Source organism: Phocoena phocoena, chromosome 13 (genome assembly GCF_963924675.1).
Source record: "Phocoena phocoena chromosome 13, mPhoPho1.1, whole genome shotgun sequence".
NCBI classification, from domain to species: Eukaryota; Metazoa; Chordata; class Mammalia; order Artiodactyla; family Phocoenidae; genus Phocoena; species Phocoena phocoena.
The window spans coordinates 23,735,359-23,760,643 of NC_089231.1; the positions used below are offsets into that span (position 1 = coordinate 23,735,359).

At 46.0% G+C, this 25,285-nt stretch overlaps 2 protein-coding genes across 51 annotated transcripts in view; both read left to right on the forward strand.

Annotated features, from left to right (window-relative positions):
• Window positions 1–1,221: 1,221 nt before the first annotated feature.
• Window positions 1,222–17,079, forward strand: MBD1 (methyl-CpG binding domain protein 1). Of its 50 annotated transcripts, XM_065890378.1 has the most exons (17): window positions 1,222–1,331; window positions 7,489–7,603; window positions 7,699–7,865; window positions 7,951–8,033; window positions 8,205–8,245; window positions 8,619–8,765; window positions 8,859–8,987; window positions 9,151–9,225; window positions 9,356–9,475; window positions 9,559–9,627; window positions 10,225–10,392; window positions 10,767–11,066; window positions 11,160–11,297; window positions 11,648–11,782; window positions 11,866–11,927; window positions 13,060–13,131; window positions 14,742–15,756. In XM_065890378.1, the coding sequence occupies exons 1-16, from the start codon at window positions 1,222–1,224 to the stop codon at window positions 13,097–13,099; spliced, it is 1,899 nt and encodes a 632-aa protein (XP_065746450.1). In that variant the 3' UTR covers window positions 13,100–13,131; window positions 14,742–15,756. The 50 variants fall into 50 exon arrangements, with proteins under 50 accessions (XP_065746450.1, XP_065746447.1, XP_065746455.1 ...); XM_065890375.1 differs by lacking the exons at window positions 13,060–13,131; window positions 14,742–15,756 and adding an exon at window positions 17,027–17,079 and having other exon boundaries at window positions 11,866–11,929; XM_065890383.1 differs by lacking the exons at window positions 13,060–13,131; window positions 14,742–15,756 and adding an exon at window positions 17,027–17,079 and having other exon boundaries at window positions 11,205–11,297; window positions 11,866–11,929.
• An 860-nt stretch (window positions 17,080–17,939) lies between these two features.
• CFAP53 (cilia and flagella associated protein 53) overlaps window positions 17,940–25,285 on the forward strand; it is a 65,959-nt gene continuing 58,613 nt past the window's right edge. The window contains exons 1-3 of the mRNA XM_065890312.1: window positions 17,940–18,008; window positions 22,104–22,333; window positions 22,842–23,015. Coding sequence (XP_065746384.1) covers window positions 17,940–18,008; window positions 22,104–22,333; window positions 22,842–23,015 — 473 coding nt within the window. The remainder of the gene's footprint in view (window positions 18,009–22,103; window positions 22,334–22,841; window positions 23,016–25,285) is intronic.

A 25,285-nucleotide genomic window follows, 5' to 3' on the forward strand; every position in this document is an offset into this window, starting at 1 on the left:
GAGACCGCTCAGGCGGAGAATGGGGAAGAATTGAGGCTCAGAACGCTGACGGAGAGCAGTGAAGGGCCCTCAGGCCGATGAGTGGGAGGAATGGCGGCGTCGGAATATTGAAGGGGAGTAATGGGGGAATTTAGGGGAAGGACGGGGAGGAATGGGCTCAGAAGACTGACAGGTGGAAGTGTCGGGATCTTGGACGAGGACGGAGAGGAATAGGGGAGGATCCGAACGCTGAGGGCAGATATCGGGGCCTCTCAGGTTAAGGAGAGAGAAATGGGGGTCCAGAACGCTCAAGGGGAGAAATTAGGGGCTCTCAGGCTGATGACGGGGAGAAATGCGTTGGAATGCTGAAAGGGAGGCACGGGGGTCTCATATGGAGGACGATGAAAAATAGGGGGTCAGAGCGCTGACAGTTAGGGATGGCATGATCCTGGCCCAAGAGGAGAGGAATGGGGTGGGGGGGTTCAAACGCGGAAGGGAGAAATCAGGGTGTCTAAAGCTGATGGGAGGATGAGGACGCTGAAGGGAACTTTTTAGCTGCAGAAGAGCGGAATAGGGAGGTTTGGGGGCTTGGGAAGAAATTGTGGCTTAGAGCACCGACAGAGGGAAAATAAGGTGGGCGAGGTTGTCAACGATATGGAGGAGCTGGGGGCTCTGTGGCAGAGGACACAGAGGAAGTCGAGGCAGTAATACTGAGGTAGCAGGATAAGAGGACAGCAGACAGGGAAGGAATGGGAGAGTTAAAAGACTGAAAGAGAAAGATTAGTGACTCCTGGGTCAAGGAAGGGAATGAATGGGAGGTTAGGATACTGAGGGAGAGTTTGGGACCTGGGTCTGGGGACGAGTCATATGGGGGCCTCTTGCGCTGAGGATGGGAGGATTGAGGTCTCTCAAGCTGAGGCTGGGGGGGAATTGGGGAGTAGGACGCTGAGAGTGAGGAATGCATTGAGGATGGAGACCCTTAGGTTGAGGATGGGGCTACCCGGTCAAGAACTGGGGGGAATGACAAGCTCCTGGGCCCAGGACAGGGAAGAATGGAGTGGGGATGGGGTTTTTTCTCTTTCTTACATTGGCCAGTTGCTTGTGGCAGGTCCTAGATCTTAAACAAGCATTAATAGATCCGTGGGTTTGTGCGGCCTGGGGCACAACATGTTCCTCCCTAGAGCCTCAGTTTCTCCCACTGCCCCCTCCATGTTGCAGGCCGCTGCTCCTTCTTGTGGCCCCATGGCTGAGGACTGGCTGGACTGCCCGGCCCTGGGCCCTGGCTGGAAGCGCCGTGAGGTCTTTCGCAAGTCAGGTGCCACCTGTGGACGCTCAGACACCTATTACCAGAGGTACTGGGTGGGTTGTGGACAGAGTCAGGGGTTAGCGCTGAGCCTGGTTAGGCAGGGTGAAATCAGGGGGTGGGGTTAAATTATGCATATACAGTTGGTCCTTATTATTTGCAGATTCCATATTTGCAAATTTGCTTACTAAAATTTGTTTGTACCGCCAAAGTCATACTCACTGTGCTTTCATGGTCATTTGTGGATATGCACAGAGCAGCGAAAAATAAGTCGCCTGATGCATGTGTTCCCAGCCGAGGTTGTACGAGGCTTTCTTATTTTAGCTCTTGTACTGTAAACAAGTATCCTTTTTGAGGTCTATTTAGTGTCTGTTTTTTGCATTTTTGTACTTTTTAATGGTGATTTTGCTGTTTGTAGTTGCCCCCAAGTGTAGTGTTGAAGTGCTGTCCAGTGTTCTAAGTGCAAGAAGTCGGGGATGTGCAATATGCAGAAAATACATATTAAATAAGTTTTGTTCAGGCATGAGTTGCAGTGCTGTTGGCTGTGAGTTCAATGTTAATAAATCAAAAAGGCAGTATATCTAGAAAAAGAAGAGGAAATTTGCCAATTAGTACATGAGGCTGCTCCAGAAAGTGCTAAAGTAACATCTATAGTATCTGATGAAGCTAAGGAAAAGGTGTTAAAGTGGCTAAATTCGTGGAACCATGAGATGATGATTAAAGTGTAGTGGACAGCATTGTGAGGCTGAAAGCAAAGGACGTTGACAGTCATGTTACCCAGGGTTGTGAAAATGTTAAGCCTATCTCAGCTAGTGCTGGCTGGCTCACACGTTTCAGAAGGTGATACATCGTGAAAAGTGTTAAATTTGCAAGTGAGGCAGGTTCTGCAGATAAGAGACTGTGGAGGAATTTAAAAAACACCTGATAAGTGTTATACGGGAAAAGGGTTATGTAGAAGAGTAGGTTTTCAGTGCTGATGAGACTGGCTTGTTTTACATCGACAAAGGAACCTATATAACACAGATGGCTTCCAAAGCTCCTGGCTTTAAATCATTCAAAGGCCATGCAGTTAATTATTTGTAAGAGGACTGTATTAAGCAGGGTGTCTTTAAACAGAAACACACATAAAACAAGGTTACATACTGATCAGCTGACAAAATGTGACCAGAGGCTTACAGGAACCTAACCTGTAGTTCCATTAGGAGCAGTGGTCCTGTACTCACTAATTCAGTGTTCAAGGTGACTTTATAGAACAGATTACTGTGAATAATGAGAATTGACTGTAAATACATGAAAATACATTTTTATAAACCAGTTACATTTAAGGATTTAAGGTCTTTTAGAATATGTTAGTGATATAGTTATTAAATTTCTTAAACTTTTTTTGTATGTAAGTTGTTGTTTCCTTGGAGGAATATAGTAAAATTGTACCTACAATTACACTTATTTATATGTTTATAAATAAACGTATGGTATTTTTAAAATGTTTATATTAAATGTTTATATGTTTATTTATATTAGTTGTACGTTTATCCACATATTTACAATTTTCATAAAACTTTCAAAATTTATAAATATAAGTGCAATGATCAAGAACTGAAAAGGCCAGAGATTTTACCCTAATTAAGGCAAGATAGCAAGTGAATGTGTCGCGGTTCTGTGGATGCTAGTAGGAGACAGGAGGCTTCTGGTTCAGAGATGAAAGACAGTTTATTACTCACAGCATTAGCAGTATCCAGTATGTCATCGTTATTGTGCCAGTTCACCAAATGCCAGTTCCCACAGGGTGACATGAAGAGAGTAGTTAATTAGCACCTACACACGCACTGTGTTGTGTTGTAGGAGAGGAACCTTGAGCTTAAGGAATCCAGTCTTTTATAACGTTAGGACAGTAAGGATGCCTTCCCTTTGCTCTGGAAGGACACCCTATCTCTTGTCTTCCAAGGCTGATGCTGTACACATATCCTTGAAAAGATAGTTCATAACAAAGGATAGTCAATGCTGCTCTTGAAAGACATGTAGAAATATGAGAGACCTGTGGAATATTGTCTCCCAACATCAGTTACTTATACTTTGTTTTGTATGTAGTTGCATTTATTTGTTTACATATGTATTTGTATGTATATCTATATGTACACTTACATGTGTACAGTTGACCCTTGAACAATGTAGGGATTAGGGGTGCCAATCCCCTGTGCAGTCGAAAATCCACATATAACTTTTGATTCCTTAAAAAGTTAACTACTGGGGACTTCCCTGGCGGTCCAGCGGTTAAGACTGTGCACTTCCACTGCAGGGGCATGGGTTCAATCCCTGGTGGGGGAACTAAGATCCTGAGTGTCACGTGGCACGGCAAAAAAAACAAACACACAAAAAAATTAACCACTAATAGCCTACTGTTGACTGGAAGCCTTACTGATAACATAAATAGTTAACACGTATTTTGTATGTTGTATATATTATATACTGTATTCTTACAGTAAAATAAGCTAGAGAAGAGATTAAGAAAATCATAAGGGAGTTCCCTGGTGGCCTAGTGGTTAGGATTCTGGGCTTCCACTGCTGTGGCCCGGGTTCAGTCCCTGGTCAGGGAACTGAGATCCTGCAAGCCGTGCAGTGCAGCCAAAAAAAAAAGAAAATCATAAGGAAGAAAAAGTTCATTTACAGTACTGTACTGTATTTATCAATACCATAAGTTTACATCATCTGTTTACAAGATGAATTGCTTGTATGTCAATACCTACATCAATATTGTCTTATATGATACAAAACATTGTAGATATTATACATATTACTAATACCAGACATCAAAAATGAAAAGATAATTGAAAAACTTACGTTTACTTACAGGTATAACAATTCATGCATTGATAACTAAGAAGGAGCAATATGATTGCTTTATGGTAGGGTACGATAATTGATACGATTGCTTCATGGATTGCTTCATGGTAGCCTCACCTGTACACTAATGAATGAATTGTAAAATTTTTATGGCATACAGTATTATAATCATATTCATAATACAGTATTGGGAACATTGTTACATTTTTAAAAACCACTTACCTGTGACGATAGGCAGTTTCCCTGATTGCCAGAGAGAGAGGCATACCATATGGTAATGTAATTCTTTGAAAGCAAAGTTATAAAACAGTAAGAAAACTAACATGTTAAGTTTGTATTAAATATCACTCACCTTATGCCTGTGTAAGTATAGGCAATCCATTTCAAGTCTCGCACAGATGAATACGTGGGAGATGAAACGTCTCATACAGTTCTTGCCGTACAGTTGTTAGGTTTTCACACAAAGATACTCACGCACAAACACGATAGGTAAGTATTAACTGTACAGCCTGATGATTATTTACTGTTCGTTAAGTGGAAGTGGATCATCATAAAGGTCTTCATCTTTGTTGTCTTCACGTTGATTAGGCTGAGGAGGAAGAGAAAGAGGAGGGGTTTGGTCTTGCTGAGGAGGGCGGCAGAGGCAGAAGGAGAGGAGGTGGAAGGGAAGGCAGGAGGGCCAGAACACTCGATGTAACTTTACAGAAGTACATGGTAATTTCTTGTCTGACCTTTTTGCTTTTTCACTTTTCCAAAAATGTTTCTACACAGTACCAATCTTTCTTCCACTGTTTGCTTTAGTTTGTGTCCATATCATAGAAGGGTCCGTGTTGTAAAATAAGTCAAAGAATTCTTGAATATCGGAACCCTTCTGCTAGATTGTCTAATGTCAGTTTTTTTCTGGCACTCCTTTTTCTTCGTCTTCTTCCTCATCATCTGGCACTGGTTCGGCAGTGTTCATCTCCATCAGGTCGTCTTGTGTTAATTCCTCTGGTGTGGTGTCTGATAGCTCTTGAATCCAAGATCCATGTCTTGAAACCCTTCATCCCCTCCCCCCTTTTTGCCATATCCACAATCTCTTTCATGATATCCTTGATTGACTTGGTCGTAAATTCTGGGATGTCATGCACAACATCTGGACACAGCTTTCTCCAGCAGCAGTTATTGTTTTGGGCTTGATGACTTTTCACAGCCTTTTCTATAACGATGGCGTCTTCAGTGGTGTAATTTTTCCAGACTTTCATGATGTTCTGTCTATGAAGGTTCTCTTCCATAGTGTTGACAGTCTTTTCTATAGAGTACTGTGTGTAATGAGCCTTAAAGGTCCTTATGACCCCCTGATCTAGAGGCTGAATTAGAGACATTGTGTTTGGGGGCAGGTGGACCACTTCGACGCCTTTGGTGTTGAATTCATGGGGTTCTGGGTGGGCAGGGGTGTGGTCCAATATCAAAAGAACTTTAAAGGCTGTCCCTTACTGGCAGGGTACTTCCTGACTTCAGGGACAGAACATCAATGGAACCAATAAAAAAAAGGGTTCTCGCTGTCCAGGTCTTCTTGTACAACCAAAAGACTGGCAGCTGGGGTCTGTCTTTTCCCTTCAGGGCTCTAGGGTTAGCAACTTTATAGATAAGGGCAGTACTGAACATAAACCTGACTGCATTTGCACAAAGCAGTAGGGTTAGCCCGTCCCTTCCAGCTTTAAATCGTGTTGCTCACTTCTCTTTCTTACTAATATATGTCGTTTCTGGCATTTTTTTTTGCAGAATAGGGCACTTTGATCTGCATTAAAAACTTGTTCAGGCAGGTATCCTTTCTCCTCAATGATTTTCTTAATGGCGTCTGGGAACTTGTCTGCTGCCCCTTGGTTGGCAGAACCTGCTTCTCCTGTTATCTTGACACTTTCAAAGCCAAACCTCTTTCTACAATTATCAGACCATCCTTTGCTGGCATTAGATTCTCTGGCTTTAGAGACTTCACCTTCCTTTTGCTTTAAGCTGTCATTATAGTGACTTCATTTTTTCTTGAATTATATTGGAATTTATAGGTGTGGCTTTCTTATAGCAATCCTGCATCCACATAAGAGCTGCACTTTCAGTGCGAGATAAAGGTGTTTTGCAAAAAATACAAGGTTTTCGAGCTGCTGGTGTAGCTGCAGCGATAGATTCATGAATTTCCTTTTTTTTTTTTTTACAATAGTCCTTACAACTGGATTCATTAATCTTGAATTGGAGGGCAGCCACCTGCAGATCTCAGTCTATGGTACATGTCAAGCAACTCTGCTTTTTCTTGTAATGTCACGACTTTTTTCTGCTTCTTGGGAGCACTTCCAGCATAACTAGTTACACTTTGTTATGGGTCCCATGATGTTATTCAGGGTTTACGGTATTGAGCTAAACGCGATGAAAATGACGTGAGAACCACCGCAAGGGGTCACTTTCTACTGTGACGTGCAGTTTACTGGAGAAGCAGCCTGCTCACTCGGGGACGATTAGCCTTCCGTGGCATTTTAAGCAGATACTCGCAACACTTGAGCTCACTGCAGTAGCAACAGGAGGTGGCTGTTAGATGATTATAGTAGTACAATATGTACTCTAGTTAATTTTATGCAGTTATGGTATAATACTGCATCTTTATGTTTGTTTACATTTCTCTTGACTGCGAACGGTACCACATACAGTCTTTAAGTGTGTGATAAATAAGTTTTGATGTTTAAACTTTTATAATAGATTTATGTATATTTTACGGTGGTAAAAGATGAAATAGACTAGTACTACATATATTTTATGCATTCATGACACACCTTTTTCTTAATTTTTTCAATATTTCTAGGCTACGTGGTTCATTGAGTCTTTTTAAATAGTCACAAATCTCCAAAAAATTTTCCAGTATATTTATTGAACAAAATCTATGTATAAGTGGACCTGCGCAGTTTAAACCTGTGTTGTTCAAGGGCCAGCTATATTTAAAACATTTGTTTGTGTCTTATATAAGTTTTCTTTGTCTATGTATTTAGTATGTAATGCTAACACAGTTACATTATTCAGTGTATTTGTGCTCCTATTTGTGTTTATTTTCACTTACATAGAATACCACTAGTAGCACACGTTATAAATACATGCACATCTGTTTACATTTATATTACTTATTACTGTTTGTATACTTGCTGGTATTTATACACCTTTTATCTTCCTGCCGTTCAGGATTATTTGGGGTAGTTACTTGGTCGGGGCTCGTAGGCTGATCCCAGGCTGCCTCCTGTATCCCACCAGCTCTGCAGGCCTATTCAGCAGCCCAGTGGGAGGGTTGTGGGGGTGGAGTGGCAGTGGTTCCACCTAGGTACCAACCCGTCCTGGCCCACCCCCAGCCCCACAGGAGACAGGATCCGAAGCAAAGTTGAGCTGACCCGATACCTGGGCCCTGCGTGCGATCTCACCCTCTTCGACTTCAAACAAGGCATCCTGTGCTATCCAGCCCCCAAGGTACTGTACAGTGTGGGATACCCAGGCAGGAGTGGCTGAGCCACCTAACATCCACCCGCTGACTTACATCTTCCTGCCCTTGCTCTTATCTCCAGGCCCATTCCTTGGCCATCCCCAGCAGGAAGAGGAAGAAGCCTTCGAAGCCAGCCAAGGCTCAGAAACGTCAGGTTGGACCTTCGAAGAGTGAAGTGAGGAAGGAGGCCCCAAGGGATGAGACCAAGGCTGATGCTGGCACAGTCCCAGCCTCACTTCCTGCGCCTGGGTGAGTGTCAGCCTCAAGTGAGCCCGGTCCACGAGGGCTGTGGTTGGGGGTGCACTCGGCCCCACGCCCATGTTTCCTGTCCCAGGTGCTGTGAGAACTGTGGAATCAGCTTTTCAGGGGATGGAACCCGACGGCAGCGGCTCAAGACTCTGTGCAAGGACTGCCGAGGTGAGTGGCCCCTGGGGCACTGGGAGGTAGAGCCGGAGCAGGCTTGGCGTCAATCTAGGACACAGGTGTCTGGCTGGAGATTGAATGGTAGATGTCAGGATGGAGGCAGTCATGAGGTCAGGTATCTGATGCTCCCTTCACATTTCTGTTCTACTCCCTCCCTCCCTACAGCACAGAGAATTGCTTTCAACCGAGAGCAGAGGATGTTTAAGGTAAGCACGACCTGCTTCCTCCTCACAAGTGTGCGGTGGGAGCAGGATGTGATAGGGGCTGGTGAGAGTCCGAAGGAACAGTGATGGATCCACCGGGTGTCAGAGTCATTTTGTAGGGAGCTAGCTACAGTCAGCTGACAGTAATGGGAGTTAATCAGTAGACACAGTGACGAGGTTCACAGGGGAACAGTAGACATCGTTATGGCCTCAGTGATGGTGGCTAATCAGTAGTCATCAGACAGTGAGTGATGAGACAAATGGGGGACGAGCAGACATGATGGGGGCCAGTGTGGGGTCAGTAGACACACGAGGGGCAGTGCTCCTGGAGCCACTCTGCCTGGACCTGTGACCTTGCCCCGCCCATTCCTGGCAGCGTGTGGGCTGCGGGGAGTGTGCGGCCTGCCAGGTAACAGAAGACTGTGGGGCCTGCTCCACCTGCCTTCTGCAGTTGCCCCATGATGTGGCCTCGGGGCTGTTCTGCAAGTGTGAGCGAAGACGGTGCCTCCGGATTGTGGAAAGGGTGAGTCGGGCAGGTGGGGTGGGCCTGAGGCTCACCTGCACTCCTGACCCTCATAGCCCTGGCCCCATGCGTCACACCTCCGGCCCCCCACAGAGCCGAGGGTGTGGAGTGTGCCGGGGCTGTCAGACCCGAGAGGACTGTGGCCGTTGTCGAGTCTGCCTTCGCCCTCCCCGCCCTGGTCTCAGGCGCCAGTGGAGGTGCGTCCAGCGGCGTTGCCTGCGGGTGAGTCAGGCTGGAGGGGCCGGCGCTGGTGGGCCGCGGCAGAGCTCATTGTACTGTTACAGCTGCCGCTGCTTTGTCCCAACCTGGCCTTGCCCACCTCATGTCTTCTTTTCTCCCCCGTCCCGTGCTCACCTCCTCGGCCCCGCCTGCCCCTGTCTGCCAGCACCTTGCACACCGCCTCCGCCGCCACCATCAGCGATGTCAACGACGCCCTCCCCTAGCTGTGGCTCCCCCTGCTGTGAGTGCCCCGGCCCACCCTCTGTCTGCCTGTCCCACATGCATGCTTCCTGCACACCTCGGGGGAAGCAGGTGGTCCTGTGTCTACCTGGTGCCACCAAGCCTAAACTGTCCTTCTGGCTTTCTCTCAGGGTAAACACGGCCGCCGCAGGGGAGGCTGCGACTCCAAGGTGGCTCCCCGGCGGCGCCCCCCCCGAACCCAGCCACTGCCTGCACTTCCGCCCTCGCAGCCTCCAGAGTCTCCAGAGCTGGTGAGGCCCTGGTGGGCAGGGGGAAGGCACAACCGTAACCTCACCCACTACCTGCCCTGACCCCACCCCATTTGCCTCTGCAGCACCCCAGAGCCCTGGCCCCCTCGCCACCTGCTGAATTCATCTATTACTGTGTAGACGAGGACGAGCTAGTGAGTGGCCTCACCCTACCTGGACAAGCCTAGACTCTCCCAGGGCACTTGGTTAACCCCAAAGAAGCAGATGCTGCCATGGGCCTAATAAGGGAATAGTAAGGCACAGTGATGGGTGCTAGTGTGGGATGAACAGACAGTGGGGTAGGCACTAATATGGGATCAACAGGTGCATTGACAGCACCTAATGTCGGATGAACCAGCACTCTAGTGGGACTAATAGAGGAACAGCTGGCATGGTGACTGAAGTTCACGCAGGATGAGCAGATGTTGCAGGTGCCGTGATGGGAGCTAAAAGAGTGTCAGCAAAGTCCTGCTGGAGGTGGGGTCAAGACATTGTCTTGGTAGCTAGTGGGGGACTAGCAGATAGAACGATGGATACCGTGCTGGGGCAGCCACAGTCCTCGTGGTATCAGGGGCCATCCGGTACAGTGATACTGCCTGGTGCTCGACTAGCAGACACTGAGGTGTGACTAGTGGGGAGTCAGGCTAAGACCAGTGTCCAGCCAGTTCCGTCCAGTGGGGCTAGTGGAGGAGTAACAGGAGCAGCATTGTAACTGTCCTAGTGACAGCATCCCCTGTCCCTCTGCTCCCCAGCAGCCTTACACGAACCGTCGGCAGAACCGCAAGTGTGGGGCCTGTGCGGCCTGCCTGCGGCGGATGGACTGTGGCCACTGCGACTTCTGCTGTGATAAGCCCAAATTCGGGGGCAGCAACCAGAAGCGCCAGAAGTGTCGTTGGCGCCAGTGCCTGCAGTTTGCCATGGTGGGTGCAGCAGGATGGGTCAGGTGGGTGGGACGATCAGTGCCAGGCCCCCCGGTGCCTGAGAGGGATGGGCCGGCCTGGTAGGTGGGTGGGGAGCGGCCAGATGGGTCCTGCAGCTTCAGAGTGGTGGGTGGGGCAAGGGGTTCGGCCAGCAATTAGCAGACATTGTGCTGAGATAAATGAAGAATCTGGGTGGCACTGGCATTGCCAACAGGAGACTAGCAGGCTTGGTGACGAGGGGCTCATACCTGAGGAGACTCTGTGCTGGGATTAAAGGGGGTGGGGGAAGCGGAGTCACAGGCACATTGATCGGGGCAGGGTAGTGTGGTTGGCCATTGTACCCAGCGGCCATAACACCCCATCTCTCCTCACAGAAGCGGCTGCTGCCAAGTGTCTGGGCAGGTTCCGAGGATGGTGCCGGGCCACCTGCACCTTACCCGCGTCGAAAGAGGCCTGGCTCTGCTCGAAGGCCCCGTCTGGGTCAGACCCCGAAGCCTCCCTTGGCCACGCCCATGGCCCAGCCAGACCGTGCCCAGACTCCAGTGAAGCAGGAAGCAGGCAGTGGATTTGTGCTGCCCCCGCCTGGCACCGACCTCGTGTTCTTACGGGAGGGTGCAAGCAGTCCCGTGCAGGTGCCTGGCCCAGCTCCAGCCTCCACAGCGGCTCTGTTACAGGTGAGGGTCCCACCTTATCCTGCCCTTCCCGACCCCACCCAGCCTCGTGTGGGGAAGCTGGGACCAAGTCTGCTGCCATCCTCCTTCACGCAGGAGGCCCAGTGCCCTGGCCTGAGTTGGGTCGTGGCCTTACCCCAGGTGAAGCAAGAGAAGGCGGATGCCCAGGAAGACTGGACACCGGGCACAGCCATCCTGACTTCTCCTGTATTGCTGCCTGGCTGCCCCAGCAAGGTGGGGGTCAGTGGTGGGTGGTCTGTGAGCAGAGTGACGGTGAGCCATGATGGTGGTTCTGAGAGCAAAGTAACAGTGTGCTGATGACAGCCTCTCACAGAATCATCCCGCCTGTCTGACAGGTGCCCCACCCTCCCCAGGCAACTAGTTTTGCCTGCTTTGCTGCCCAGCTAACAGAAGAATGGAAGTCTGTGAGGAATGGGAAAGGTTTGTAGGCAGAGAGATGGTTTTTCTGTGCTCAAGTGTGACAGAAGTGGGATTGTCAGCACAGTGACATGTTGGCTGATAGAGACACTTTCCTCAGGCCAGCCCTACCCTTCTGACAACTGCCCGTTTTCCACCTCCCCCAGGCAGTAGACCCAGGCCTGACACCTGTGAAGCAAGAGCCACCTGACCCTGAGGAGGACAAGGAGGATGAGAACAAGGATGACCCCACCGCTGACTTGGCCCCAGAGGAGGAGGCAGGAGGGGCTGGCACGCCCGTGGTCAGTGCTGGGGGACACCTCACTCTCCTGACCCTGTTTTAGCCCCACCAGCCATGTTGACCCTGGTGTTAATTCTTCCCCAGATCACGGAGATTTTCAGCCTGGGTGGAACCCGCCTCCGGGACACAGCAGTCTGGTTGCCAAGGTGTGCCCTCCACAGGGAGGGGTGGGGATGGGATTGGGTGGGGTGCCTGTCAGATGTGGGCCCTGAGTCTTAAAAGTACACTCAGCATTTTGGCATGGTGTTGTGGGAGGTAAAGGCCCCACACCACTGCTCTTGTCACAGTCAGTGACGGGGTTTGTACAGGACCTTAGAGATTTCTCCTGAGGTCCAGGTCAGGGCTGTTCTTGAGGAGGGTTACGGGAGGTGATGGGGGGAGAGGATTTGGTGACCTGTGATGAGATTTGAAAGAAGAAGAAAAGGAAAGCCTTGTCCCCATATCCCTAAGAAAATCCACAGAGGTCAGGCTTAATATATAAGTTCTTATTCAGAGAATTATCATTCGGGGTCTTGAAGGCCTGTGGAGTCTCCAAAAGATGAATGGGTGGGCTGGGCAATGGTGGGTGGGCAGGAGACCTGGGTCCTAAGATGGCTTTGTGATCTGGGTCCACATACAACTGGAGTATCCTCTGTGGACGGGATTAGGCTGTGTTTCTTCAGCCTTTCCAGAGCCCGTTGAGGTCATTTACTGTTTTAGCTGCTGCACAGGACTGTCCCCACAGGCGTGGCAGTAGAAGGCAGGATAGGTGCCTGTAAGGACTGGGACGGTGGGAGGAGGACAGGGGGATGCTGCCTCCTGCAGAACTGCTGACGGCCCTGAACAGAGCCCCAGACACAGGCAACAAAAACCTGTTGGCCTAAACTCCTGGATTCCTTTGTTCCTGCAAACTAGTGTCTGCAGGCCAGAGACTTCTCCACCTGCACCTGGGCAAGTACTGAGGTACTGATTGCGGCCCTTCTGGGTACACTGCAGTGTGGCAGATACAGTGGTGAATCAATGACCCTGGAAGGCTTATCCTTCAGAAGATACAGGATTTCTGCCGTCAGGGAGCTTATAATCCAACTGGGGAGACTTATTTCCCCTGTGCATGAAGTCATTACATATTACCGGAGAAGGTAATGATGTGCTTGATGTGCTACATTGTCTGTAATGGAAGATTTTAGAAGAGAGAAGGGAAAATTAAGGGGAAATTTAAGAGTAGGGAATGGTTTGTGATGCTCCATTTTGCACATAGGGAACCTCATTCAACATACAGACCTGCTCCCTCTTCTCTAGGTCCAAGGACCTTAAAAAACCTGGAGCTAGAAAGCAGTAGACTGGAGGCTTCTGCAGACTGTAGGACTCAAGGTGATATTTACAGACCGACTTTATGAGAGACAACACTGATCTGCTCAGAGGCTGGACCATAGATGGATTGCCAGGGCTTGTGTGGGAGTCAGTAGGAACTGGGAAAACCTACCACCAAACCAGAGGAGCAGGCCTGTTCAGTACTTTGAGCTTATAGAGGAAGTAAGCAGAAAAGGAAGGAAAGGAGTAGAAAGTTGGTGCACCTGCTCCAACCGGTGCAAATCCCAAGAGCCTGAGAAGTGTGGATATTAAGGATGGGGGAGTTGGGATGGGATGTAATTAAAACCACCTTCAGCCTAAACAAGCCATCATCATAAATAATTTTAAATACATTTGGATGAGACCTGGCCGTGACTCTAAACATTTCCTCAGGGAGACAGCAATTGGGAATGTAATGTGAATAAATGAGGAAAGGAACTGCTATTTGGTGAGTTCCTCCCATGGACCTAGTTTAGTTCTCAGAAACATCTTTCTAGAAAGGCATTGGTTTTGCCCATTTTTGCAGACAGGAGAACTGAGATGCAGAGAAACTACATAACTTGTCCAGTGTTGAACAGCTAATATTGATAGAGCCTAGAATCAGACCCAGGTTGTAAAAGCCTTGTCCTAAGTTAAGCCACTAAACTGTTAACTATAACCTATATCTAATAGTGTGTAATAATGTTATATTAACGCAAGTTTCCAGTGACCTTGAAAACAAGGTGGATTACTCTAAGCTTTATAACAAATCCCTTAACACTGCTGCCCTTAGGGTGGTTTAGGGAGCACCAGGGCATTGTGGATGGTGCCACCTTATCAGAGCACCCACGACTCCTGAGACTGGGTTCTTCCCAGGCCTTGGGTGCTGCATAGGATCCCTCAAACCCAAAGGGCATCTTCCCCCATTGGCGCTGCTTGTTACCGTCACTCCCCGTCCTCAGCCAAAGCAGCCTTCAGAAGTAAAGCTCCTGGCCTGGCGCATCATTCCTCACAACTCGAATCCCCTGTCCCTTGGTGACCTTTGTGCTTGGTTTCTGCTCTCAGCCCCTATCTACTAGGTGTCTGAGTTCCTGCTACAAGTCCTGCCTAAGGGCCAGTCTTGGCTCAGCCCTGCCTCACTTTCCAATTCTGCATAAAGTGCCAAGAAGATTAGACCTGTGATTCGTTACTTAGTTAGCTTTACAGTGGCAGGACTGAGTGCATGCCTCCCTCCTTAAATTTTGTAGCCTGTGTGCTTTGCTTGCCTTACTCTAGTCCCAGCCCTGCAGCTTTAGATAATTCAGATGTAGATTAAACTTTTCTCTAGTTTAACTCATTATATAGCCCTCTGCCACCCTCCTCTGCTCCTTCCGTTGCCTCACCCTGCCTACTTCAGCCAGAGGCAAGACTGGATAATTTTATTGATACTGTTTTGCTCCCCCCCCAAGGATCCAACCACTCAACCCTAGTATTCTAGTGGTATTTTGACAGTGATGTCCTAAGTGAAGTTTATTTGAATAGCATTCTGATTCATGAGATAAGAGTTTGGTTATTGTGTGTATGAGGATACAGTCAGAAAAGCAGCATCACTAATATAAAGATTTTATGTGTATATGTACATATAAATATGTATATTAAAAGATTTATTGTAGGGATTTGACCTTATGCAGTTGTGGGAGCTGGTTGAACAGTCTCTGTAAGGCTGTTGTTTTTACATCTAATGCTGGAGCTTGAAGTCTGCAGGGCAGGCAATCGGGAAGGGAAGATGGATGTAAAGAGTGGGAGACCGAGGAGACACTGGCGCCCACGAGCACGAGCTGCAAACCACGCGGATGGCCCGGAACCCATGTCAGCCTCTCACCACCTCCAACTTCGATGATGTGGGTTTCCTGCAGAAGAAGCTGGTGCCCTTCATCACAGAGTTAAATATGCATCTGGGCCAGGAATTAGAGAAGCCGAAGGAAGATCCTGGGGAAGGTGGAGCAGCTGCAGGCCTGGCTGCAGGCCTGACTGCTGCCCCATACCAACGAGGTGAGCCAGCAGATAAATGACATGTGTGAACTGCAACAGTGCCTGGTGCCCCTGCACCAACCTTCCGAGTGTGCTGCTGCTTCACTTCTGCCCTCCAGATATCACGCAAAATGTCTCTTGTGGCCCATCCTAACCGGAAGCGTACGGGGAAGGGAGTACTGGGAAACGTAGCCTAGTCAAGGTGACACGTTACAAAGCCACCCTGCCATGAATCAGCTCCCAAGGGTCTCACTACTCAACTGAGGATAAAGGATAACTTGATAAAGCTGCGTTGCTGAAAATGCAAAGCTGAAGACCATGGATTTCATGGTGACCCCAGCAAGTACAGAAATTCTGTCAAGCCCACCCAGAAAAAACTTGCTGGTCTCGGCTATTTTTGTGTCATTCAAGTATTGAGAACCTGGCCCATGGTAGGCACTGTACTTAATACTGGGATTCAGGAATGAAAAAGATATAGTCCATGCAGTTTTATTAAATACATCAATATGTATTTACAAATGGTGAATGGATTTCCAACTTTATCGTGGAATTTAATGGTGAAAACACAGAATTCAGGAAACTGTTGGGAGGACAGCCCTTGCGTGAACCTTGTTGGGGCACGATAGGCATTGGAAATAATATAAATAGTTTCTATCTCTATGCTGTTCTATTTTAAAATTATTTTTAAATGATTTTTATTGTCCCGTTTACTGATTTATACACTTAGTGTTTCTTTTGGAGAGTCTTGATGGTGCTTAAGTGTTGATTGACTGCCTCTGAGAAAGTGGTATAGTGGGTGGCAAGAGCAAGGTCAGGTTCTGTCCATGGACCTTGGGTGAATCACTTCTCTTAGGCCTCCCAGGAGGTTGAGACTTGGTTGGAAGCCTCGTCTCACCGGGCTTGGCGCCTGGCCCAGCCCCTCCACCCACTGAATAGGCCCGCCAGGGAGCTCCGGCGCCCGGACCGCAGTCCTCCCACCGGGGCTCGGGAGACGCTGCCCCTCACCCGCCTGCCTGGGCGGCCCTGGGGCGTGGGCGTGGCCTCTGCTGGGTCCAGGCTTCTGTTCCCAAGCCGAGCCGTCACGGTGGGAAGCCGAATCCCCTCTTCACAAAGTGGCTCAACAGGTAAAACCGAAGCGGAATTAAGTTACGGGACACGCTCAGGGTGAGGGCGCGGCAAGACGAGCTCAGGACCAACGCTGGGATGTGCAGGGCAGCCGGGTATTGCCAAGGGTCCGCTTCCCCTGTCTGTCGCTGAAAACTCCAGGGTGTAGACCTCGGAGGTTACCGACGGGCGCCCAAGGATCTCAGTGGCTTTTACCAAAACCCGCTCCTAGGCCGAGGGCGTTTTCTTCGCCTCTCTTGCCCAAGGGTGTGGTGTCAGGGTGCTTCCACTCAGACCAGCCGGCGGGCCAGGCATCCGTGGGAATCGAAGATCAAGGAACTGGCCCTCAGGACCGTGTCCAGGGAACGGAGACAACCATCTAATTTCTTTCTTTTTTTGTTTGTTTCAGGCTACGTAAACTCTTAGCAGTAAATGAAAATGAGTATTTTTCCGAACTGCAGTTGAAGGAAGAAGCTTTATAGGACATAAAAGACAAAATGAGAGAATTATTAAAAGAAATTTTGAAAGAGAAGAGAGACACTGTTTTGTGGCTGAAAGCCTGAACCAGCAATTCAGGAAATGGAGTCCAAATCTAGAAACATTACTGCCTACAAAATCCGAAGTGGGCGCATTACAAATGATTAAGCAATGCTAATTTACCGTAAATTGCGGTCTTAAGATGGGGTGCACAGTACTAGTTGTACTTTGGTTATTACACGTCAGTGACCGACTAGGTGCTGATGTTTTTGTGTTGTGGTGTTGGTTCTATGTTCACCCCCACTGTAGAAAGAGTACCACAGTGTTATTTGGCTTTTAGGTATTAACTACCACCTTGCTCTTGACCAGAAATATAGCTGTGGTCTCCACCTGTGCTGAGGGCCCCTTCTAGGTTTCCTGACCTGTGTTGTTTTCCTGCCTGGGATCTGGAATCTCAGAGCCCGATCACCTGCAATTCTAATCCACATCCTACCCCTGGCCCTAGTTTTTATTGTGCCCAGCCAGGTCGTGTCACTGCTGTACCAGCCCATCTGATTGCCCCCCATCCTAGGGTACCTCAAGTCTAAGCCCCGGTTTCCTGATTTTATTAACAAATTTGTCATTACTGGTTGAGTTGGCTGACAAAACAGGCTCTCTCAGCTTTAATTGTTTAGCTGTAAAATGAGGATAATACCCGCTGTTCCATCAATCTTGTAAGATATTTGTGAGGCTCAGAGGTTTATGTGTGAAAATAACTTGTAAATTCCTGTAAAGAACTACGCGAATAAGGTTGTCTTGTGATGATTTATGTCATGAAGATTAACTTAGAGATGGCCTCAAATTTTAGCCTACCAACAAAATGCCCACTAACCTTTCTCATGCTTTTAGACCGATTACAAGATATAAATAGAAAAGTCAATTGGAATGTAGTTAGATCTTCGACTAAACTTCGGGTTAAGGAGGCTCTTTTTCTGCTATTTGATGAACCCTGGAAGAAGGGAGTGAGGTCGGCGGGAGGCCTGGCGGAGGGCGGGGAGAGGGCTGCGCAGGCTCAGCTTTTCCACTCCCAGAGGAAGTCGTGAGTGCTGGAGTCTATGGTCACCATGGTGACGGAAGCAACTTCCGCCCCACTCACCTGCCCTGATCCCCGGGAGGCGCACCATGGCAACCGGACCTCTGCGTCGCGGAATCTGGTCCCTCAGGTCGCTGTGGTTGGGGAAGCACGGCGGGTGCCGCCCCCAACCCGAGGGGACTCGAAAATGTACAGCCAGCGATTTGGCATCGTACAGCGGGAGGTTAAGGGCCCCACTCCCAAAGTGGTGATCGTGGTAAGCACGGGATGTGTGTGCGGGACCCTACCGCTTTCTGCATCTCCCCCAACTCAGCGCAGCCCACTCTGGCCCCCAACAGGGGCTCTCCGAGGGAAGCAGGTGCTTGATGCAGCAGCTTGAATTTTGAAAGAGGGAAGGAAATGGTCTCTTGCCTAGCTCTCGTACTCCGTCCCTCCCTACCCCCCAACCCCCCGCGTCATATAATATTTACTTTCTGTATTTGGAGAAACACCACTTTAGATCTTGAGAGTTTTCAGTCTTCCAAGACTGCTGAAAGAGGTCGTCCCTTTGCAATGCGGAGGGTGTGTCAAGGAAACGGTGCTGGGTCAGGCGGCAGGAAATCTGGGGTCTGGGCTGGCAGTGATGCAGCTGTACGGTCTTGGGCTAGTTCTACACGCCTAGGAAAATCGTCTGTTGAAGGAGTATTGGGCTGTGAGGGGTTGTGAGTGGTTATAGAGCCCTTTCTCTGCTGACTCAACCATAACAGAAGCGTCCCTGCAGGCCTGGGAATAGGAGGTTGGTTGCCTTTAAGGCAGGGGAGGTGGTAGGAGGCCAGGGGAATGCTGCGTGCTGCAGATCCAGCTCAGAACCCCAGACGCTTGGTCCATGCACCTTTGTTTCTACACACTGGTTTCTACAGGCTAGAAAACCACGTGTAGGCAGGCAATTATAGAGGTATTACTTGAGCCCCTGCTGTGTGCACAGCTCTGTGGAAAATACAGAGGTGAATACAGTGACCCTGGGAGGTTTACCCTTCTTTAGAAGTCTGATCCCTGCCTTCACGTTGCTTATCATCTAACTGCAGAAACAACTTGCTCATGCACAAAACCATCAAAGGTTAGCACAGTAGATAATGATGTGCTATACTGTCTGTGTTGGAACATTGTGGAAGAAATATCAGGGATAATGAAGGGTGCAGTTTTATTATGCTCCATAGTGCGCATAGCAGTTCTCAATGCCCCCTCTATTTTAGGTCCAGGGACTGTTAGGATCTGGGTTTGGAAATCAGTAGAGTGGAGTCTTTTACAGTCTGTACGGTTCAAGGTGATCATTATAGACAGACTTTATGAGGGACAGAAATTGATGTACTTTGGGTTCTGTATGCGAACACTGAGCTCAGGGGCTGGGCCATTGGTCAGGTGATATTACTTGTGTTGGGAACCAATAAGGATTTCCGTTCCACCAAATTACCACCAAATCAGAGAAGGAGGCCTATTGAATACTTTAAGTTTATAGAAGAATAAAGAGGAAAAGGAAGAGGTCAGAGCTGGTGTATCTCAGATGTCAGAGTGTGATAAGAAGTGTGGATGTTAGAGGTTGCAGAGTTGTGGTGGGAGAAGAATTAAAGCCACCAGAGATGAGACTTGGATGCTAAACAATTCCTCCAGGAGAAGTTGGTGAAAGATGAAATGTCTGAAGTAATGGAGAAGCAAAAGGAGCGGCTATTTGGTGAGTGCCTCCTAGGAACCCAGTTATTTACTTCTTGAAATAATTTTTTAGGAGAAGCAAAAGGAGCGGCTATTTGGTGAGTGCCTCCTAGGAACCCAGTTATTTACTTCTTGAAATAATTTTTTAGGAGGACATTTATTTTGACAGGTGAGAAAACTGAGACTTAAAAAGATTAAGTAACTTGCTCAAGATCATACAATTAGTAATCAGTAGAGGCCAGGATCAAACCTAGGCTGTAAGACATCATTCTTTAAGACATTAAACTGTAATAGTAGAAAGTAATTTGAGATGTTGCAGTAACAAAAGCCTTCAGTGACCTTGAAAGTACAGAGTAGTTATTAAACCCTTTGTTCTGAATTTAGTATGGTTTAAGAGTTGCAGTGTCCATTATGGTGGCCACTAGCCACAAATGGCTTTTGAGCACTTGAACTATGCGTAGAGTCACATGTTGAAATGATAATATTTTGGATATATTGGTTAAATAAAAATATATTATTAAAATTAATTTCCCCTGTTTCTTTTTACTTTTTAAAATACAGCTACTAGAAAATGTTATTAAATTATATATCTGGTTTATATTATATTTCTGTTAAACAGGACAGGTTTTGATTACATAATGCTAAGACTGCATGGATTGGCACCACCTCGTTGTTAGAGAACTCCAGATCATACCTGTTCATCCAGAGATAAGGTCCTTCCTGATCACAAAGTCCTACACAGGATGCCCAAGCCTTAAAGGGCTTCCTAATCCCCAGCTACTGCTCAGGCTGTTTCTCACCACCCTCCACCCCCATCCCCCTCTTCAGTCAAAATGTACCTCAGAACCTGGTTCTTGCCCTGACAATTTGACAATTGATTCCTTATGACCTTGGTGCTTGGTTCCTGTTCTCAGCCCATCTGTCTACTGGGAGTGTGAGTTCCTATGTATATCCTGCCCAGGGTGCAGTCTTGATCCAGCTCTGCTTTGTTGTCACTGAATCCACATTCATAAAATGTTTTATGTATTAGAGAACAGTAGTTTGTTAACTAAATCTAGGCTCTAAATAATTTGGATATGAATTAGCTATTTCCCATGGTGTAACCCTCAGTATCATCTTTTGTCTCCAACCTACCTCAGTTTTGTATTATCTTATTCAACTAATCTAGGTGTGTGTGTGTGTGTGTGTGTGTGTGTGTATATATATATATATATATATATATATATATATATATATGTATATATATACCCTGAGCCCTGAATCTTTTCATGAAGCTATCTTCAAATGTTGATTTTCTTTCCCTAGGAGATTCCCTTACCAAGTCCCAATTCTAAGTGTAAATGATCAGATTGACTCTGCCACATGAGTTAAAAGTTTTGTTACTGGGCTTCCCTGGTGGCGCAGTGGTTGAGAGTCTGCCTGCCGATGCAGGGGACACGGGTTTGTGCCCCGGTCCGGGAAGATCCCACATGCCGCGGGGTGGCTGGGCCCGTGAGCCATGGCCGCTGAGCCTGCGTGTCCGGAGCCTGTGCTCCGCAACGGGAGAGGCCACGACAGTGAGAGGCCCGCGTACCGCAAAAAAAAAAGTTTTGTTACTGTGAATCAGCACACCAGAGCCTCACTACTCACCTAAGGATGATTTGCTAAAACTGGCTGAAAATACAAAGCTCAAGACCATGGATTTCATGGTGGCCCAGGAAGAGCAGGAATCACATCAAGCCCACCCATAAACATTGTTTCATTCATTCATCTTTCCCATTCATATTGAGAACCTGATGCTGGTAGGCATGTTCATTGCTAGGAATACAGAAATGAAAAAGATATAGTCCATATGATTTTATTAAATGTGTCAATATGTATTCACAAAGATGTATGCATTTCCAACTTTCTGGTGGAAGTTTGTATAAAATGAACATATTTACAGAAATTCAATTTACCCCAAAATGTCAGGAGCACAGCTCTTACATTAAACTTCTGGGCACAATAGAAATAGGAAAAAAGTTCTACCACTAGGGTTTTTTTTTTCCCCCCTTTTCTTTTCCTTCTTTCCCTCCCTCCCTTTCTATCTTCCTTGCTTCCTTCTTAGTAAAGGGTTTTTCATTGTCACAACTTGTTATATATTGATATATCCTTACACTTAGATAGTAGTCTCTTAATTGAAAGAATTTTTATGTCGGTAACTATGTTGTCCACCCCTGAGAAACAATGTGGGGTAGTTGGTGGCAAGATTAAGGTCAGGAATTAGAAGACCTCTAATTCTTGTTCTATCCAGGTCTGCCCTAACTATTTAAAGCACTTTGAGCAAATAACTTATCTATTGTTAAGTTATAACTTATCTAGATAATCCAGAGATTATCTAGTCAATTATCTATTGACTAGATAATCTCTGGAGCCCTGTTCAAATTTTTAACTATAATTCCATGAACTTTTACTCAAATGGCATTTGAGAAATATTTGAGACTGATTTGATGACATCTTAGGTATAGGTTCAAAGAATCAAACAAGTTACATCTTAGGCACCTAAGTTGTTTGCAGTTGTAGCAGGATGTATTAGTTTTATATACCAAGTTTTGATTAATATGAGTGTTGGTGGAGGTCATGATTAATTGAAAATATGCAATTGATTTTGGGTCTATCATAAGTGATAGTTGCTATTTGTTTTCAGAGAGCCAAGCCTCCCAAAGGCCAAGGGGCTGAACATCATCTGGAAAGAATCCAACGCAGCCATCAGAAGCATCATGCTATTTTGGCTTCCATTAAGTCAAACGAGCGGGATCGCTTGAAAGTTGAGTGGGACCAGCACAATGACCGCAAGTTTGTGGACAGTCTTGTGAAAGCAAGAGTCAAGGATGCCATGCAAGGGTTTATCATCAATACTGAAGAAAGACGAAATAAGTAAGGCTCGTAAACCAGCTGATCCAGACTCTGAAACATTCCTAAAACCACAGTTTGAGATTGATCAATCAAAAATCAAGTGAATTTTTACAGTAAGGATCATGGCTGAGCTATGCATATTCCTACCAAACCAATAGCTATTGCTTGTTTCTATTTTCACTTGTGATAACCTATGTTTGATAGAAAGCAAAAGAACATATTGTTTCAGATTTCTTTATTTTTAATTAAAATCTGCTCATTTTGCTTTTTTGTTGAAGATATACATTACATATCTCATCTGTATGTGATCAAATAAAACATGGCATAGATCAGTATCTTTATTGCTTTAAATGGCAACTAGTCTTATTTTATGGAATACTGTAATGATCTTTCCTTCTTACAAAATTTATGACTGAACGTGTACTTCTGAAATCAGATTTAACAAAATAAAAATCAGTTAGTGAAATGGTACATGTGGCATGATAGTTTTAATTTCCTTTTCTCTTGTCATTTTGTTTTGTGAACTTAGGTTACGTGAACTTTTAGCATCAGAAGAAAATGAATATTTTATTGAAATGCAATTGAAAGAAGAAACAATTGAGGAGAAAAAAGATAGAATGAGAGATAAAATCAGATTATTAAGAGAGAAGAAAGAAAAAGAGAGACAGGATTTTGTGGCTGAAAAGCTAGACCAGCAATTCAGGTAATGATATCAGAAAAACACACACACAGAATCTGAAGTTGGTATATTAAAAATTATTTAGGAAAGCTAACTACAGTAAAGTGTAGCCTTAAGAGGGTATACACAGTTGTTGCACCTTTAAGTCTTGTTAATTATATATACATCATCGCATAATGCAGATACTGAGGAGTTTTGTTTGTTTTGTGGTGAGAATGCATAAGATTCACTCTCTTAGCATATTTCAAATATATAATACAGTATTATTGCCTGTAGTCACCATACTGTATATTAGATCCCCAAAACTTATTCATTCGTCTGATAACTGAAAATTTATATCCTTTGACCAATATGTTCAGATTTCTCCCACCCCATAACCCCTGAGAACCAGCATTCTACTCTCTGTTTCTATATATTCAACTTTTTTTCTTAGATTCCACATTTAGTGAGATCACACAGTACTTGTCTTTCTCTGTCTGGCTTATTTCACTTAGTATTATATCCTCCAGGTTCATCCGTGTTGTCTCAAATGGCAGAATTTTCTTTTTTATGCTGAATAATATTCCATTTCATACTTTCTTTATCCATTCATACATCAATGGACACTTAGTTTGTTTCCATATGGTAGTTCTGGTTTTAATTTTTTGAGGGATCTCCATACTGTTTTTCAGAACGGCGATACCAATTTATATTCCCACCAACAGTGTACAAAGGTGTCGTTTTCTCTACATCCTTGCCGACACCTGTCACCTCTTGTCTTTTTTATAATAGCCATCTGAACAGGTGTGAGGTGATATCTCACTGTGGTTCTGATTTGCATTTTTCTGGTGATTAGTGATGTTTTCACATACTTGTTGGCTATTTGTATGTCTTGGAAAAATGTCTATTCAGGACTTTTGCTCATTTTTTTAGTCAGATTATTTGGTTGTTTTTTTTTTTTTTGCTATTGAGTTAAATGAGTTTCTTATGTATTTTAGATATTAACCCTTTAACAGATATATGGTTTGAAAATATTCTCTTCCATTCTGTAGGTTGCCTTTTTATTTTGTTGATTGTTTCCATTGCTGTGCAGAAGCTTTTTAATTGGATATAGTCCTACTGGTTTATTTTTCATTTTGTTGCCTTTGCTTTTAGTGTCATATCCGAAAAATCATTGTCAAGACCAATGTCAAGGAGCTTTTTCTGTATGTTTTCTTCTATGGGTTTTACAGTTTCAGGTCTTATGTTTAAATTTTTAATCCATTTTGAGTTAATTTTCTTTTTTTTTTTTTTTGCGGTACACGAGCCTCTCACTGTTGTGGCCTCTCCCGTTGCAGAGCACAGGCTCCAGACGCGCAGGCTTAGCAGCCATGGCTCACGGGCCTAGCCGCTCCGCGGCATGTGGGATCTTCTTGGACCGGGGCACGAACCTGTGTCCCCTGCATCGGCAGGCGGACTCTCAACCACTGTGCCACCAGGGAAGCCCTTGAGTTAATTTTTTTGAATGGTGTATATAGGGATGCAATTTCATTCTTTTGCATGTAGATATCCAGTTTTACCAAGACTGTTTATTGAAGAGACTATCCTTTCCTCATTGTGTGTTCTTGGTCTCCTTGTAAAAGATTGGTTGACCATATATGGCTGGATTTATTTCTGGGCCCTCTATTCTGTTCCACTGGTCTATGCAACTGTATTTATGCAGCTACCATACTGTTTTGATTATGATAGCTTTGTAATATAGATGGAATCAAGTATGTGATGCTTCCAGCTTTGTTCTTCTTTCTCAAGATTGCTTTGGCTATTCATGGTCTTTTGTAATTCAGTTGGAATTTTGGGATTTTCTTTTTCTGTTTTTGTGAAAATGCCATTCGAATTTGGATAAGGATTGCATTGAACCGGTAGATCACTTTGCGTAGTATGGACATTTTTAAAAATTAATTAATTAATTTTATTTTGTTTGTTTATTTTTGGCTGTGTTGGGTCTTCGTTGCTGCGTGTGGGCTTCCTCTAGTTGTGGCAAGCAGGGGCTACTCTTCATTGTGGTCCGCAGGCTTCTCATTGTGGTGGCTTCTCTTGTTGCGGAGCACAGGCTCTAGGGTAGACGGGCTTCAGTAATTGTGGCTCAGGGGCTTAATTGCTCCGTGGCATGTGAGATCTTCCCAGACCAGGGCTCGAACCCGTGTCTCCTGCATTGGCAGATGGATTCTTAACCACTGCACCACCAGGGAAGCCCCAGTATGGACATGTTAAAAATATTAATTCTTCCAACCCAAGGGCAAAGGATATCTTTCCATTTATTTGAGTCTTCAATTTCT

Excerpts from the sequence above, each read along its gene's own strand:
- MBD1 (XM_065890362.1), top strand. The coding sequence starts at position 1,222 with ATGGCTGAGGACTGGCTGGACTGCCCGGCCCTGGGCCCTGGCTGGAAG. Across the intron at positions 8,766-8,858 it reads GCCTCCGGATTGTGGAAAGG|AGCCGAGGGTGTGGAGTGTG; the intron begins GTGAGTCGGGCA and ends GGCCCCCCACAG. Across the intron at positions 11,067-11,159 it reads CCACAGCGGCTCTGTTACAG|GAGGCCCAGTGCCCTGGCCT; the intron begins GTGAGGGTCCCA and ends TCCTTCACGCAG.